Raw genomic sequence first — 19,062 nt, forward strand, 5'->3', positions numbered from 1 at the left:
TAAGATGATAGCAGTGCTGGTGGAGAGAAGGCCAATTTGAAAGATATTTAGGTGGTAAAATTGACATTAAAGACTCCTCTCAAATGTAATCTTCCAACATACTTAGTGTTATAAAAATGCTTACAAAATAATGGTAAGTCAAAAATGCAGAGTCTCAAACTATCCATACAATATAATGCTGATAAAATTCTATTGCGCATAGAAAAGACTGAAATGATAGAAAGTATTTTAAAATATTAAACATGGTTATCACTGGGTAATGCACATTATTAAAAATTTTTTTCCTTAGAACTTTCCTAAGTTTTTCCGTATCTTGTAAAATGAGTATTAGAAAAAAGTAAGCCTAATTTTAGTTTTTTGCACAAATTTTAATGACAGGATAAAATGTTTATGATATGTTTTAAAGTGAAAGAGGACATAAAATTCTACATACGGTATGCCATCAATCATCTATATATGTTTATATATATATGGAAATTATGGGTGATTTCTTTATACTGTTAGATTTTCCATGTTTGCTATAGCAACCACATATTACTTTTATAAATTACATTATATTTGAAGGGCACATTATATTTAATACATTAAATACACATACATTATATTTAAATGGGTGGATTAGCTTTGGGCAGAATAAAGGGTTTTTAAGATTTAAAATGAAAAGAAAGAACAGGGATTGAGATGGACAGTTTGCTGATGGGGGAAGGACACTGAGAAAGCTCACACGTAAGGGACTCTATAGTCTCAGCAAAGCAGGAGGCAAGGACATCTACAGCAAGCAAAGGGCCTGGGTAGGACCGGCAATGCTACACTAAGGGTGAATGTTTAGAACAGTTCTATGGGGAACACAGACAACTGTCAGGGAGCACACAGGACTCAGCTAAGGATCATTAGGGACAAAAAAAGAAATGGTATTAGTGTTGTTCTCAAACTTTGTAAATCATTTGTGGAGCTTCTTTAAAAATGTCAGGTCCCCCACAGTGATTCCATGTGCCCAAGTAAAGGCCAACTAATCTGCATTTTTAACAATGAAGTATTTCAGGTGAGCTCAGCCGATGTTTTGGGAAACACTGGTTTAATCTGGCTTGAAAACAAGGGACAAATCTATTGACATAAAAAAAATTTTCAGATTCTTTTCACTCCTATCCTTCCAATGTATACAGGGAGTCTAGGATTTTCGTTTTGTTTTGTTTTGGTTTATAGTTTTGTTTTAGAATTTCAGGAAAATATAAATCATCATAGAAAGTCGAGTACAAAAAGAATAGCAATGACAAGACAAGACACCAATCGTCAAAAATGACTATTATCTGTACTGTAGAACTTCAGGCCAAGCTACTTATCACCTTACCTTTAGCAGAAGAGCAAAATTACTCTGCAGAGAATTAGTCACACCATTTTCATACAATTTTTTCCTTGTGTGGTTTTCACTCACAATCCCACCACCAGATTGATATCTTAGTAATGACTTTAGCATGGTTTCAAAAGGGTCAGCTGAAACAGAGAAATTAAACATTTCTAAGTCAGTCTCCCAAAAAAAAAAAAATCTCCAGCAAAAGAATATAGAGATCAGGGAGGTATGGAATTGCAGCTGAGAGCATGGCAACTTTTTTTGCACAGCTCCCTTAAATGTCTTTTCTAAATATGAACTGTTCAAGAAGCAACAAAAATTGGGAAGAGTACAATATCCTGATTGGGAATTCTACTATAAATCATTAACACTTGCATAAGTTTTCAACCTACATGACAACAATATCTTTGTTTAAAAATAGCTCATTTCACTAATTTTAAAGCAAAATTGATTTTTGTATATAATTATCAAGTATTACAGTTAAAATTATTTAGCTGAGTTCAAAAATTTCTTTTCTCAATCACTATTTGAAGTGTTTGTTTAATGAGTATATTGTTTTCACACGCAAAATACAATGTCATTGTGGACAATTAAAACAACACAAAGAAGAAAGTAAAATTCATCTAAACCTTACCACAGAGATACTCATTGTTAAACATTTTAGAGATTTTTTTTTATAGCTGTTAACATTTCTTAACAGAGAGAGAAAGACAGAAAAATCTGTCAGATTTCACAAAGAGCTACAGTTCCTTCTTTCAGAGCACTTTTCCCGATTCATTAGTATGATCATTTGAATACTGTTTTATGTTTCCCCCACTCTCCAACACTAAACTATAAACTCCATAGGAAAAGAGGCCATCTAGTTTTACTCTAGTTTTACTCGTCATTGTATCTCCTGACAGAGCCATCTTTCTATGTGTGGAAAGCTTAGTGGTTAATAAAATGAACTCAGGCCAGAATGCCTAGCTTCAAGTCCTAGCTTCATCTCAAATGAGGAGTGTGACCTTGGGCGAATAACTTAACCTCTCAGTTCTTTAATTCTGCCTTCTGTTAAACAGGGGATAACCATAATAGCTACTTCATACAGTTGTTATGAGGATTAAATGAGTTAATATTTATAAAGGGTTTAGAAGTGCTTGCATATAGTAATTGCCATACAAATATTTACTAAACAAAATAAATCTATATCATCTTATTAAGGCCTGAAAGTATTCTCTTATGCAGCCATTGATAAATATTTGATTCAAATTTTTATTATAAATAGTGTAACACGGATTTTCTCATTTATGTGATTACCAATTCATGATAAATTCCTGAAGATGTCATTGCTAAGTCAAAGGCCATTGTCAACTTTCTCACCAGAAAGTTTGTAAAACATTTATACTCTATGCTTCTCTATTCCTTCATCAACAATGAGTTTTGCTAATATTTTTCATCTCTTTAGTAAGAAAGGTAAAAATTTCATTCTTCTTTGCACACCACTGATTACTAATGAGGTTAGTAATTACTAATGAAATCTTTTCATTTACTTTTGTATTTCTTTCTTAATTTCCTTGTTTTTGGCCATTTTTCTAAATTCCATTTTATTCTTGTTTTCTTATTAGTTTTTATTTACTTTATATACATGGGTGGGAAAATTTTCCCATTTCTTTTAAACTTTTTCATTGTACCTTTTTATTTTACAGAAATAGCATCATCAATTACTATGCATTATGTGTAGTAATGAGTGGTCAACATCTTCCTATCTCTCTTTTTTAACTTTTTTCAAGGTATTTTTATTGTACTGAAATTTTTCATTTTTTATGTAGACAGATTCACCAATCTTGTGCTTGATGGCTCCTAGATCTCATATGATAGCAAGAAAAGGTTTATGGACAAACCCCCTCAAAAAATTTAATATTTAGCCATGTTTTCTATTACTTTTATTTTAATCATTTGGAATTTATTTTGATATAAAGAGTAAGGCAGGGATTCAGATTTCTTTCCCGAAATACCTTACCAGTTTTCCCAGTACCATTTATTTCCTTTTCCCCTTACCATAAAATGTTATCTTTATCATATATACTTGGTTTGTCTAATGGACTACTGTGAGTGAATCAGTACAAGATTCTTTAAATTAATCTAGTTTTACAATACACTGTTCTATCTGATGTTACAAGTATTCCCCTCATTAATGTTCTTTTCTAAATGTTTCTCGGCTGCTCATGTGCCTCTACTCTTCCAGATGTACCCCAGAACTATTTTTTCAGGTTCCAAAAAAATTCACATTGGGATTTTATTTTAAATATGTATTTTATATATATATATATATATATATATATATATATATATTCTAAATATATATATTTATATACCTATATTTATAAAATATATACATGTCCATTTATATACCTCGAGGGTGCCAAAAAATGTATAACACATGACTTATATTCATCTTTTGTTATCAGTATATATTATTACAATTTTAATAGTTTTTTTTTGCTTTCTTAAAATGTATATACATTTTTGGCACCCTCTGTATACACACACACACACACACACAAACTGAAGAAAAAAATAATCATTTTACAATATTGTTTCTTAAATGAGTTAATATAAAGATTTCAGCACAATGCCTGGCACATAGTATGAAGCATTCATAATGTTAGCTATTCCTATCCAAGAACAATGTGTGGATCTTTATTTATAGACATTTATTCTTAAAAGATACGGATCAGCTAATTAGAAAGAAAATTAAACTTACATGTCTTATTGGGGTTAATATGTTGCTTCAGTACATCAACAGTGCCCAAACTAACCACAAGGCGTCTGCCAAACCAGAAAGAGACCACAGGCCCATATCTCTCATGCAAATTAACCAAGAACTCATGCAAACTTCCACTGTTCACAATATCTGGAAGATTACCATCTCTGAGAAAAGACGAACATTTGATTAAACAATCAATTTAACTTGGGAGAATCAGAAAAACAATAGTTGATTATGAATTAACTGTGTCAAAACATGAGACCAAAGGTACATGAAATTCAAATTACTGCAAAATCCAAAACTCAATTATATTTGACTTCTTGCTTTCTATAGCTATATTTAGATATGGATTTGTCTGATATTTTGAGAATTCGTAACACTTCAAACTAAGTAAGAAAAGGTAAACAAGAAACTTCTGATTTAGATACTAAAAAACTATCCAATTTTGGCAGCACCTCATTCTTAAGATAGCAATGAACATAACATCATCACAGGCTGATGAAAAACATCAGATCAGTTATGTTAATTTTTTTCTTCTTTCCTTCTATCTTAATCCTGTCTTTCTATTTTCAACTTTGTCTAGCTAGGGGTAAAAGCAATTAAACATTTTGATTTACATAGCCCTCCTTTCTGTTCTTAACAAAGTTTAGGTTGTATGCCAAAAGGTAAGCTGAGTGTAAATGAAAGAATTAAATAAGCTGAGTAATCTAAAAATATGGTTTAGTTTTGATAGCAAAAAATTAAGAGCTGACTCTACTTGATTCCAAAAAATACTCACTTTTCTTCAGTTGGAGTAATCCCCGGAATTCCTGAAGCTTGTCGAGAAGCCTTAAGGAAAAATATTACAGTAGTTTAGTATAATGAATTATCACACATATATTTCCTAAGTCAGATGTGTTGTGCCAAAACATCTGCAGGATCTTAAATGATGGCTTTCCAATTCAGTGGAATCTCGGGAGACAGGGTATCCAATACAGGTGAAGAGAATACCCACAATGATAGTAAATTCAAATTACCGCAAAATCCAAAACTCAATTATAGTTGACTTCTTGCTTTCTATGGTTATATTTAGCTATGGATTTATCTGATATTTTGAGAATTTGTAACACTTCAAACTAAGTTAGAAATGACAGTAAAAGAACAATGAGATGGTAACCAGTACTGACTGGGGAAGGATGATGGAGGGCTCCAGAAAGGGTATCTTCACAGGAAAAAAAATACAACTGATGTCTTTGAATACTGGGACAATTTTACTGAGTTGTGTTATGACAGAAATGATGAAATATTTGGAAAAAACTAATGGCAAGTCATTGTGAATAAGCTCTAACGATGTGTAACTATTAAGTACAATCCTTCCTCACTGCCCCAATCCTGGCTTCCACAGTCCCATCAACAGCATGAAGAGGGAGCTTAAGAAGCCTCTGTATGCTGGATAAGGTGGCTCCTACACCATCCTCCACACTTCATTAGCAGAAATGAAGGATGAGCCCCAGGACACCAGGTTAAATGCTCTCCTGCCCTTTACTACCATCCACATCTCTCAAATAGTGTCAATGATGAGATGGATCCCAAGTTTGGCATGTACCTGGCAAGATCCAGCAAAACTTCAATCTACTCGATAATTATAATTTCACCACTACCATCTGCCTTGAAACCATCAAAAATAATGACCTTGTTCCTTACATAATGTATTTCCCCAAAAATAAAACTGGGTCTTATATTAATTTTTGCTCCAAAAGACCAGTAGGGCTTATTTTCAGAGGATGTCTTATTTTTTTCATGTACAACAATCTACATTTATTCATGTACAAAAATCTACATTTATTCAAAGACAATCATGTCATCCTCTTCTGGAACATCATCATAATTCTCCAAACCCCGAATTCCGGCTTGAATTTCTTACAACTCCATTTCCTGTAGAACCATTGGCCCCAATCTCCCATGTCCAGCGATAGAGCGCTCCTTAAACGAGCACTTCTTGTCCACGTAGCCTGCTCGTAGTGCAATGGCAACACAGCTGTCAATGGTTTTATCCCATGAATTCTTCACCCAAGTCAGGACCTCTTGCAGGCTAGGCTTCACAGTTTCCACGCTGATTTCTCTCCATTCTATTTTCAATGTAGTCATAGATTTCCATGCGCAAATCCTCCTTGGATGGCTTGTTTATTGCAATATCAAGAGTGTGGAGATAGGCAGTCATTCCTATGGGAATCATTATTTGATCTATTCTTCTCTCTGCAAGGAAGTTCTTCATGTCTTGAGCGTGGTGAGTGCTGGCTGAATCCCAGACGAGGAGACCTCTCTGGCCACCTTGCAAAACAAGTGGAAGCATTAAATCGACCCAATTCCTTGTAACTGCTTGTGTGCACCAGGCTTTTTCGGTTTCAAGAACATAAATGCCTGAAACACGTTCAACCTTATCTTTCTTGCCCTTAGTGATGATTAGAGGTGGGGCTTTCTTTTCATTCAGACGAATTGCCAAAATACAGGTAACACTCTCGTAACCAGTGGAGGGAATGTAGATTGATGAGGCACCCCTCTGATCAATTGTCGTTTGAGATCCTTGGCCCATAAACACTGCAGTTTCATCCATAGCAATCATGTTGGAGAGTTGGTATTTAGAAAAGTCGATGACATCAACAAAGGACTTGAATGCAAGTTCACATTTAATAACTTCAGTATCTTCCAGCTTGAAGAGTGTTGTCAATCTTAGAGACAGTTCATATCGCTGAAGGAAGCCATCCAGCCAGTATCTACACTCCCTGGGAGATCACTAGTCCCCAAGCTTTAACTACCATTTCTTTACACTGACAGCTCCCAAGTTCTATCACCGGCCTGGACTTTTTCTTAAACTCAAGACTTATATACAATTATCCACTCAGCATCTCCACCTGGATATCTAAATGGCACTCAAATGTAACACATCGAAACCCAAACTCCTCATCTCTACAAATCCCCACTACCTTCCACCAAAATAAAACTAAACAAAAACAAACAACAAAACACTAGTCTTCCCTGGAATCAGTCCATTCTTTCAGCTACTCAGGCTAAAAAGTCTGTTTTCCTTGATGCCTCTCTCACATTTCACATCCAGTCCATTAGGAAATCACATTGGCTTTATCTTCACAATGGACCAGTTCTCACAAACTCTGCTGCCCTGGTTGGTCCAAGCCAACACCATCTCTACCAAAATTATTATAATAGCCTCCTAACTACTCTACAAGTTTCCACCCTTGCCTCAGGCCCACTAGTCTGTTTTTAACATAGCAGCCAAAACGATTCTTAAAATTTAACTAACAAAATAAAAATTAACTCCCTTAATTTAAAATGTCACCTTCTGCTGAAACCCTCCAGTGGCTTCTCACCCTCAGAGTAAAAGCCAAGTCCACAAAATGGCCTACAACTAAAATCTGCCATTCATTCCCGTCATTCTGACGTTATCTTTCTGGTTAGTCTCTTCATTTCAGCCACACTGGTCTTGTTTTCCTGGTCTTTTTGTTTTCCGGGAACACAACAGGAGGGTTTCCCCAACGGCTTGCATTTGCTTTCTCTGCCTGAAATGCTTTCTCAAATATCTGAATGGCTTGGTCCTTCATCTCCTCCAGGTCTCTGCTCAAATGCCTCCTTATCTCTTCACCATCTACTTATAAGTAACAATCCTACCTACACCCAACTTTATTTTTCTCCATAACACTTAACACTAACATACTAAATGTTATTTGTTGTATATTTCCTGTTTCCCTCCACTAGAATATAAATTCCACGAGTCAGGAATTTTCTGTCTGGGTGCTCATTGCTGTATCCCCAGCATATGGAACCGTCTGACACATATTTAGTTGAAAAAATAAAGTGTTGCTCCTATTAGTTAATCAAAGCATAGTCTCATTTAAAGACTGTCAAAAATTCAAGACCTGGAGCCACTAAATGTGGTTTCTCAGAAAATAAGATATACTGGAAACTACAGGTTGTGTAGTTGTAATATTCCACTCTATTTACCAGCTCTGAAAGTGTTTAAGAAGCTATTTAGTCATCATCAGTGATGTATTTGGTAGTGTTCAGCAACTTCACACCTTTTTCTAAAAAACCACTAACTACCTTGCTTTATAGAGCACGTTTTAAAGATGATTCCTCAACGACTTGCTCCTTTGTTTTCAGAACCACCCTCTGAGGTTGGCAAGACAAGTAGAGAAAGGCTAGAATGAGATTCAGTGATAAAGCAGAGTGACCGAAGCTAGCTGCCACATAACACGTAACTGCACAGTGCTCATTCCATTTGCCTCTGAGGCTGTGCGAGGAGCATGACCAGTTAGGCCCTTCAGGATTCTACATTCCGGTAACAACAGATCAGAAGACAGATGGAAAGGCAGATGACACAAAAAAATGCTTGGAGAAAGGAAGGAAGGAGTGGAGCACCCTGGAGTTTCGTCCAGACACACTAGAAAACGGAATTTGGGTTTGGCAGAGTTACTGCCAAAGAGCCACCCAAAGTACTTGAGACCCGCCCCGTAACGGGCATAACGTTGCTGGGCGTGGAAAGGCCGGGACCCGAGGAACAGCTCTCAGTCGGCCCGCAGCCGCGCGGGCTGTTCCTCGGCTCCTCGGGCAGCTGAGTCGCTCGCCCGTCTCCTCCCGGACCTGAGCAGTCGTCGTGCCGACCGCACGCTCGCCTCTGAGCACCAGGTGTCGCGCGCGCCATCCGCATCCCTCACGTGTTCCTATCGATGCCCCCGCGCGGGCGGGAACAGGACCCGGAACCCTCCCCTCAGGCCCGCCCCCTGCGGCCCGTAGCGGGCAGAGCTTTGTAGCCAAGATATAGGCTGGGGAGGCGGCCAGAGCCCTGAGGGCCGATACGGAGGTTACCGGGTAGAGGTAGAGCACCGCTCCCACCAACGCCAGCAAAAAGGTAACGGCGAAGATTGCGAAGTCCAACATGGTTCTTCCGCCCGGAGCCACGTCTCGGATCCCTGGCTCGGGCAGCAGCGCTTCGGCCTGGGCGGGCCTAAGGAATGAGCGTATAGGAGAGGCGCCCAGCGGAACCTGTGAGCGAATGGACCGCGAGGGGCGTGGCCAACGCCTGGCCGGGCTGGCGGGGAGAGCAATGGAGCGCCGAGGAGCGGCTGCGCAGCGGGAGCCGCACCCCGAGGCGGGGCTTACGGTGGAGACGACTTCAGGACACGCCCACGATTTGCAGTTGCCCAGAGAAACAGAGCCCAGGCTTCTGAAAAAACGCCAGGAGTTGTCATCACTCCTCCCCATCATTGCCCTGCCGCGACCAACACTTTTCCCAGTGGCTTTAAATTTAAAACCTCTAAAGCAACGACTCTCACAATGTGGTTCCCGGACTAGCAGCAGCAGCATTGCTGGGGAACTTGCTGGAAATGCAGATTCTCCATCCCATACCCGATCCTCAGAATCAGACACTTAGGAGAGAGAGGGGCACAACAATCTGTTTTAACAAAGCTGTTAAACGCAGTGATAAACCACTGATCTAAACTAACCTGAACAGGGAAGTGTCAGAGCCAGGCACCTTTAAGTGTTCCTTGTTTCGCAAAAGAATTTATGTTTTAAGTGCTAGTAAATGTGATTCCGTGACACTCGTGGTGGATAAGATTTCCTGGCTCTGCTAGACGTTCAGTAAATTGCTTGAATTTTCTAAGCTTCCATTTCTTTTTGTGTCAAACAGCGGAAATAATACCACACAGAGTTACCTGTAGGGTTAAATTAGATATTTTATTCAGCACAAATATCCAATATTTTATTTGGCACAGCTCCTGCAAAAGTGATATCTACTTTAGCATTTAGCATTAGTTGTTCTTAATTAGGATCCCTCTTCTATTTCACATGACTCAGAAGTTTTGACATGGATAATGGAAGGCAAAGCCCGCTACTTACTGGTGTTCCATTTAGTGAAAGCGTCCTGAAAGTGTTTATAGATTTTATAGCTTTAATAATATAAAGTATCCAAAGGGGAGGAGGGCAATTAGCAAATCATTCTAGATTGCATTTTAGAACTTCTATGATAAATGACTCATTTTATGAATATGCATGAAAAATATTGAAAATGGCGAATCTTTTGGCATCTATAGTAAATGCATCAAAGCGTTGCTATTTGAGATTTAATTTTGCATAAGTACTAGTTTTAATTCTAGTTCTCTGTGTACAGATTTCTTTCAAAAGTTCATTTTTAAATATCTTTGGAATTTTGAAGACATTTCTCATCAAAATCATGTTCCAAATAGGTTTTCAAAACAGTAGTTTTTAAATGTGTAATGTAGCAGTAACCCTAAGCACCAATCCTCCAGGATATCTGGACTCACTCCCCTTTTATCAATTGACCTACATATAGCCTGAGACGCTCTGAAGTTGAGGGTCTATGAAAAAGAAAAAGAAATTACAGAGGTTGAACAGGGCACAGTATTTTAGAGATTGAGTCTCTAAAACTATACAACGACCTTCTCTTGTGTTCTTCAAATTTTTACCTAAATTTTCCTGAAAAGTATTTTTGAAAAACAATATATATACTTTCACACATTTTTGTGGTGACATCTAAAATTTTTATCTTCAAAGGATTAAATTTCTTATAGAATTATATTGTAAGTATTCACATTTTGAAAGTTATATCTTTTACATGTATAAAAAGGAATTTAAATACCATAATGCTGTGATGACTAACATCAAGCATTTTTTTTTTAAATACATAAACTTGTGAAGAGCTGGAAATTTTCCATGGTTTCTTTTTCTGAACTTATTTCTATTTCACTTATCCCACAGAGTTTTATCCTAACATATTTGTATCCTTGAAAGTTTTTTCATCATCTGTAATACTTCAACATGTATACATGTTGAATTTTTAAATATTTTTCAATTCTGTAACTCTAAAACTCCTATGAAATATTTTTTAATATTTTAAAAGATTTAAACATTTAAAGTATTTAAAAATTTAAACCATTTAAAGTTTTAAAACAAATACTTCTTCAGGATCACATTATTGCAATTTTGTTACACAAGTGATCAAAAAATGAGTACTTAACAGAATTTGATAAAGTAGTAAACATAACTAAAATTCTACTGGAAACACATCTCTTCAGATGGGCATTTTTTTCAATTAGTTTGTGTATTTATGAATGAAAATTTGTTGCTAAAATTAGCCAGGATTCATTAACAATTCTATTCTTGTTTTTTGTTTTAATAAATGTAAGCCCTGGAAAACCTTTTTCACATAAATAACAAGATGGGACATTGCTATAACAACATCATTCAATATTTTGCAGTCCTTTTGAGATACAGGCTGAAAATCATTTATATATATTAAAATATGATTAACTAGCATTATATTATGTTTAATGGTCTGTTGCCTCACCTTCACATCTCAATTAGGTCCTCTCCATTTTACTGTAAAGAATTATAAATGGAAACATCTGTGCTAGTTGTCCTCCATCTCCCTCCCTTCTCCCCATACCCTCAGATCCATTCTCTGCCTATTTTGTGACCATCAGAGCTAATTCCTAGAGATGAGACCACCTGAGAGCTCTCTTATAAACTCGCCTGTGGAAGGGTTCCACCAGTAGGAGGCATCAGTACACTGAGGCTGAAAGAAAGCAGGTTTAGAAGCTTCCCTTTTTGCTCCCTGCCCGCTCTGAGCCACGTCATCTGGCAGGGGCTAAATCCCTCTACACCTACAGCTTTTGAGGTAGAGGCGCCTCTCATGATCCTCCACCCTCTCTGAGAACAGTAATATTATTTTCTCTCCTTGCCCCTTCAGACCTAGGAGTGATAATGGTTGTCCCTGTTGGTAGTCCCTAGATACTTCAGCATCCCTTGTTGGTGCCTCTAACCCTGCTCATAGCTTAGCATATAGTCCCTTCATTAAAGTCTTTTGAACCATCTGGGTTAGATACTGTTTCCTGTCAGAACTGACAAGTTGGCACCAGGAGTGGCTCCCAGAAACAAGATGGCATTCTGGACCATGTTAAACACATACTTGATGATCATATGAATGACATACATCCTTGATAGTCTGTGGCATGCAGTGGTAACAAGATTATTCAAATTATCACCAGTGGTGGCATAGGACGGAATGCCAATAGGGGACAAACCTTTGGGTGGTCAAGTGACTCTTGATGGCAACATAGGGATTACAAAAGATTGTAGAGTAGATAGCTATTTCTGACTGTACTATAGATCTTATTATTTAAGGAAAAAATAAGCTCCAGGCCTTGAATTCTCAACACAAGGTACAAATGAACCAGAAAGCTTCTCTGGTGGTCTCAAAAGAACCCCTTACCTTGTGCAGCTGCATGGCTGATATGGCTGAGTATCAGGCTCCAAAATCTAATTGTGCAAGTTGTCGAGGTACAATGCCAGTTAAAAGCACGACCTTACTAAGTCTCTTATTCTAAAGTTAGGGCACTGTTTGAAAAAGAAAAGGACTCATATCAGGACATTTGGTCAGTGAAAGACAAAGCTGACATCCCAAGTTTCTCTGAACCTTCCTTGCTGATGGAAGGAAACCAAAGTGCCCAGGCAACATCTGCACCTCACAATTCAGTGGGACTCTCGCTATGTCTTCTGTGCCCCTTTGGGGACTAGGAAGGGGCAAGGGACTGTGCCCCTTTGGTAATCATGAACAGCCCAGAGTTTGTGGGACTGGGAAGCACGAAGTCTCCCAGTGAGTCATTAGGCATGAAAGTCAGAGGTACTACTTTTGCTTTCCCTCGATTCCCAGATCTATGCATTATTCTAATTGGAGCCATTGCACCATATAAAAGGCTGTGATTTAATGAGAATAGTAAATCCTTAAGGATAACACCTGATCCTTATAAACTTCCTCCAACCTGATGCTTCACCAACCCATTCTGATGCTCTATCCAGATGGCAGCTTGTGGGGGATGGATGTAATATGATCAGTTGGATCCCTCTATCAAGGGCTTCCTCCAGCACTTACTTTATATCACTATTAAGTAAATAGGGTCCTTTGATCTGAACTGATATTATGTGTGATCCCTTGCCAGTGAATAAAATACTCCAAAGCCTTAAGATAATGGTGCTGGATGAGGCCCTTTGGACAGAAAAGGCAAACCTACATAATATACATGTCTATTCCTGTGAGAGGGAACCTCTAGTCCTTCCAGAATAGAAGGGGTCCAAAATAGCCAATTTTCCAGCAAGTTGTCCATTGGTCTTGTTGAGGAATTATGCTATATCTGTATTAATAAGCATTGCATTTTGCTGCTGGTGAGTTGGACATTCAGTGGTGACACTAATTCAACCAGGCTTAGTAAGTGCAGAGTTCATGCTGTTGAAAACATGTAGTCTCCATTTCTGCCATTGTGGCTACTTCTTTCACTGTACCAGCTTTGAGTGGCCAATGCAGGGACTACATCAACTGGATAGGTTGCTTTGTCCACTTGATTGTTTAGTGCCTCTTTCATGGTGGGTGATCTCTGGTGTTAATACGTAAGGAAAAGATCTTCACACTTCTTTCCCACTCCCGTATGTTCATCTCTATACCTCTATCCCAGAACTTTTTGTCCTCAATCTTAAATTTTCTTTCCATTCATGCCTCTGATTAGTGGGCCAGGCCGTTCATTTGCCTATGATTCCATATATATTCTGTGGGCCTCGTCTCTCCGTGCAAAGTGAATGACATGGTGCACCATTAAAGATCTGCCCATTGAGATGGTTTTTGCTTGCCACCGTCTTTCAAGACTGGCCATAAGTAAAGATTCAATTCAGTTGCTGCCTACTTTTAGCTTCATCCATATACTGAGCCATCCCATCTGTAAATCAAGCTTGGGCTTTTTCCTCCTCCTCCATCTAATCATATAGGATCACCTACAAAACTAAATATGTTAGCTGAGGAAAGAGTACTGTTGCAACAGTAGTTAACACTATGGGGACCTGGGCTACTTGCTCCAGCACCTTGCCTCTGCCCTGTGGTCCTTAAGACTTGGTGGTCTGACGTGACCTAGATGATGGGCAGTGTTGGGAAACTGAGTCTCTTACACGCAAGGTAGGTATTAACCTCCATTTTGTTCTGGATATACCCTTTCCAGGATGTTTGTACAGCAAACCTTAGAAGGTAGAGAGTTTCCTTCTGGAATAGAAGGCAACTTTGCTTACTTATTGTACAATAATGTCACCCTCTAGGGCAAAGGTCAGGCAGGTTTGCCTGCAGCCAATTATAAAAGATTCAACTTTCCTAAACTACGATTCTTTGCCTGTGACACTAAGATTGTGAAATGTATTCTTATAATTTCATCTAGAAGTTTATAGCTGTAGGTTTTACATTTAGGTCTATAATTCATTTTAAGATGCTTTGTAAGGAAAAGGCCAGAAATCATGATTTTCCCATATGGATAACCAAGTCTAACACCATTTATTGAAGACTGTTCTTTCCCCATTGAATTATTTTGGAACACTTATAGATAATTAATTCATTATATATGTATGAATATATCTAAAGGGCTTCTATTTTCATCCATTGATCTACATGTCTATCCTTATGCTAATAATACATCTAGATTACTGTAGCTCTATATTAAGTCTTGAAATCAGAGTGTAAGCCTTTCAACTTTTTTTTTTCTTCAAATTGTTTTGGCTACTCTGGGTCCTTTGTATTTCCACATAAAATTTAGAATCAGCTTTTTAGTTTCTTCAAATCTCCATTTATCTAGGTTTTCAATTTTTCTCAACAATATTTTGTAGTTTTCAGTGTACACATCCTGCAAATATTTTATTACATTTACTCCCAAGTATTTAATACTTTTCAGTGCTATTCTAAGTTATGCTGTTTTGAATTTCAAGGTGCCATAAGTAGCATATAGTAACATTAACATAACCTTTTTTTGTACACTGACGTTGTGTCCCGTGACTTTGCTAGGATCATTAATTCTAGTAGTCGTGGTAGTAGTAGTGTGTGTAGATCTCTTAGGATTTTCTATCTACGCATCATGTTAACTGCAAGAAAGGATACTGTGCTGTTTCTTTTCCAATATGTATGTTTTTTGTTTCTTGCCTTATTGCACTAGCTAGGACCCACAATAAATTTGAATAGGAGTAGTGAGAACAGGTATTCTTGCTTTGTTCCTGATCTTAGAAAGAGATAGTTCAGTCTTTTACCATTAAATATTATGTTAGCTTTAGGTTTTTCATAAATATCCTTGATCACACGAAGGAAGTTCCCTTCTATTTTTAGTTTACTGAGAATTTTTCATCTTGAACAGATGACTTTTTGTCAATTGATGCCTGTATCTGTTAAGATGACTATATGGGTATTCTTTCTGTTAATATGGTGAATTACATGCATTGATTTTTAAATGTAACCCAATCTTAAATTCATGGGATGAACCATGGTCATGAAGCATCATTGTTTTTACCCATTGCTAGAATTGATCTGCTAATATTCTCTTAAGGATTTTTGTGTCTTTGCTCATAACGGACTGTATTTTTCTGTTTTACCACGATGAGAGGGAGGGGTAAGACTACATGCCTTTCAATATTTTTGTTTCTCTATTTCCTGCAGAATCCTAAATTTACCCTTTTTATTTTTCTCCATCACCATTCAGTCTCCAAAGTGACTGCACTTTTATACTCTTCTCAAGCAGCAATGCTTTCTGAGATCGCTACATCAAATGTTGCATACTAAGTCCTCCTTTTTTATATTCAGTACTCTGATCCACTCAAATTGTTTGTCAATATTTTTGTACTTAGGATGGGCTTTCTTTACCTGGGTGTCTTTTTTAAAGTTCATCTTAGGTCCTCTATTCACCTAGTCACAATTTTTCTGGAGTCTTCTTGCTCTCTACAAAGGCGTATTGTAAAAATGTAAGAGAGAGTTCTGCTGGAATTTTTTATATTTCTAAGTAATTTGAAGTTTGTAGTATTATCTGTCTTCTAGATATTTTGAAGGCATGGGATTTTTTACGTTGTTATTTCTTCTTGTTTATCTGTATGGTTTTTTGGAGAACATGAACAGAGATTTGACTATAGGTAATTATCATTATCTTAGGCACCCTGTAAATCTAGATTCGTCTATTTTGGATCTGCTTTACCATTCATTCATTAATTTTCCACCTTCCAAAATTTTTTATTGCTTATCTTCTCTATTTTATTAACCTTGTAGGTTTATGATTTTGTCCTTGTAGGTTGTCTTCACTGTTGTTCTGATAGAATTTTAATATAAAGCAAAATTAAATACAGTACTTATATTCAATCTGTTACCCTTATCCTAAAGTGTATCGTTTCTAAGATCTGTGCAAACAGAATCAACTATGGCAAATGTTAAGTGGTAAAGGCTCCTTCTAGTTGATCAGTATTTTACTTACTTGAATTAAAGATTCCAAAAATGTAAAATATTTATTATCTTTTAAAATACAGCAAATTAATTTTTTGGATATTAATAGAACTCATATTTTCCTTTAACAAACACCTTTTCATGCTGGTTAAGTTAATGGCTTACTAGCTAAAAGCAGAATGTTTCCTAAATGACACACATTCTCATTTCAAACCTCCATATCATTTTACCACATAAGATTTCTGAATACTAATTGCAAAGTGAAACTAGTTATATCATTTGGTAAGGGAATAATTTGGCTCAGGTAGCAAAAGGGAAAAGAATGCATAACTGGTATGTACCACTGGTTTTTCATGATCACTACTGTGTTAGGCTGAATAATGGCACCCAAATATGCCCACATCTTAATCTTTGGAATTTGGGAATGTTACAGAGGTGATTAAGCTAAGGATCTTGAGATGGGAGATAAACCGGAGATTATCCAGGTGTGCCCAATAAAATCACAATAGGCCTAATAAGAGGGACACAGGGAAGAGTCAGAGACAGAGAAGGCAATGGGATGATGGAAGCAGAAATTAAAGTGGTATGTTTTGAAGATGGAGTAAGTGGCAATAAGCCAAGGAACACACAGGCAACTAATAAAAGCTGAAAAAGACAGGGAAACGGATTTTCCCCAGAGCCTCCAGAAGAAATCAGCTTTGCTGACATCTTGACTTTATTCCAGTGAAACTTATTTTGAATTTCTGATCTTCAGATTGTAAGACTAAACTCATGTTGTTTTAAGCCACTAAATTTGTAGTAATGTATAGCAGCAAGAGGAACGTATAAAATCACTTTTAAGTGCAATGATGTACCTTAAAGGGAAACAAGGCAAGGTATCTAATGTTATGAGAACAATATCATATATTAGTTAAATACTTCACAGTCAAGGTAATTAGATTTAGGGTATCAGCTCTTCACCTCAAAGAAACTTGTTTTGCCTCTCTTATTAAAAGATCACCCTTTGCCAGGGAAGTATAGATTTCACTTTTGTGAAAGATAATCTAATCACTGAGTTCCTTGAATAAGATTAGCCCCTTTATCTTAAAATCTGTGTTGCTTAATGTAATATGTATTGTATATTCACCTGTTTAATAATTTTTTATTGATTTTTCAGTGCATTTTTATGAAGGAACTCCATACTTATTACCCAATATTTAAACATATATAGCAGTGATCTGGATTCCCTACAATCAATGATAATGCCAATTGTCCTATTTTCATTAATGTGAAACTACAATTACTTATTACAATGCTATATTTCTCACCTCTGATCCTTTATTTCATTTGATTCCTGAGCTATCATTAACATTGCTATTTTACAGATGAAGTAATTGGAACTAGATAGCTTAAATGTTTTATTCAAAGTTATAGCTAGTGGATAGTAGAAATATAACTTGAAGCCAGATCTTTTGTTCTAGGTGCATGTCCTTTCCACTATGTCAATTCTGTTTTTTAGATATATGACAGTATCTCAAAATCTTGCCCAATACTGTTGACTTTATATTCAAAATTTGTATTATATTTTGTTGTTTCAACATATTTAAAAAGTAGTAGTGACATTAGTACACTAGGATCTGTTGATGGTATATAAGGCAACTGTGAGAAATAAAATGAAGGTTGTCTTCAGAAAGAATGAGCACTGGAAATTAATATACTGCATTATAAATTAGTACATTTACATTGTAATGTACATAATCACTCTCTTATGAACTTGTGCTAATTAGCATTATCAAGCTTATCTTTTGGATACTGTTGGGGCCAGATCCTGAAACATGACAAATTAATCAAGGTAATACCATTCTGAGAAAGTCTGCACCTGCATAAATCTCTCTGCACATTCATGGCTGTAATTAATAATACTATTAATTAATATAATCACTGCTCATTTACTCAATATGGGAAAATCAGAATATTTGCATACAACACAACTGTTCATATGAAAATGATTTTCAGTTTTAACAAAAATTTAGATGGTTTTCTCAAATAAAAGTTGCTCAAATTGTTACCTCAAATAAAAGTTCTAGATGATCTGCATATTCTCCTTCAGATGTAAAATTCGATAAACATTGTTTTTAGGCTGTCAATGTTCTTTTTCAACCTCTTTGGCACTGTGTTCAAGTTCTCATGTAAGCAAGTTCTCATGTGTTTTCCCATTTGTAAATCCCTCTATGATGTTTCTTCACAGTATTCTGACAAAAAATACTTAAATAGGATTCTGAAAGTATTGTTCTATGCTGAATTCATCTTCACCTTCTCTTTAATCATCTTATCAGACGCATCTGAATGACTTGGCACACTATTTTCTTCTGAAAATCCATGATTTGTTAAAGGATTTGGGCTGTAAGTTGAAGTTGAATAATGTTAAGAAGGCAACTACTTTCCAAAAGAATTTTATGTCACTAGAATGAATAATGGAAGTTCACAATTTTTCCATAGCCTTCCCCTAACTCTTCCAACCTCTGCAAACTTCCAATTAAATGGATCCAACTTTAGAAAATGCACCAAACAACATGTAGGCAAATAGTTTTAGAAGAATTGAACAGATGGGCAAAGTCATTCTAAGTTCAGTAGTGAAAAAATTAAAAATTAGTAAAAAAAATGCACAACAAAAAGTTTTAAAAAAATGTTTTA

The 19,062-nt window shown here is 36.5% G+C and overlaps 2 protein-coding genes across 2 annotated transcripts in view; both read right to left on the bottom strand.

The window, feature by feature from the left end:
• Positions 1-9,196, bottom strand: part of LOC117025701 (cytochrome P450 20A1) — a 52,748-nt gene extending 43,552 nt beyond the window's left edge. The window contains 4 exon segments of the mRNA XM_033111736.1: positions 1,349-1,491; positions 4,092-4,258; positions 4,873-4,922; positions 8,955-9,196. Coding sequence (XP_032967627.1) covers positions 1,349-1,491; positions 4,092-4,258; positions 4,873-4,922; positions 8,955-9,026 — 432 coding nt within the window. The 5' untranslated portion in view covers positions 9,027-9,196.
• An 8,698-nt stretch (positions 9,197-17,894) lies between these two features.
• The window catches only part of NBEAL1 (neurobeachin like 1), a 153,103-nt gene continuing 151,935 nt past the window's right edge, over positions 17,895-19,062 (bottom strand). Inside the window, exon 57 of the mRNA XM_033111730.1 lies at positions 17,895-18,769. The gene's annotated coding sequence lies outside the window, so the exon portion shown is untranslated. The remainder of the gene's footprint in view (positions 18,770-19,062) is intronic.

This window comes from Rhinolophus ferrumequinum, chromosome 8, assembly GCF_004115265.2.
Source record: "Rhinolophus ferrumequinum isolate MPI-CBG mRhiFer1 chromosome 8, mRhiFer1_v1.p, whole genome shotgun sequence".
Lineage (NCBI taxonomy): Eukaryota > Metazoa > Chordata > Mammalia > Chiroptera > Rhinolophidae > Rhinolophus > Rhinolophus ferrumequinum.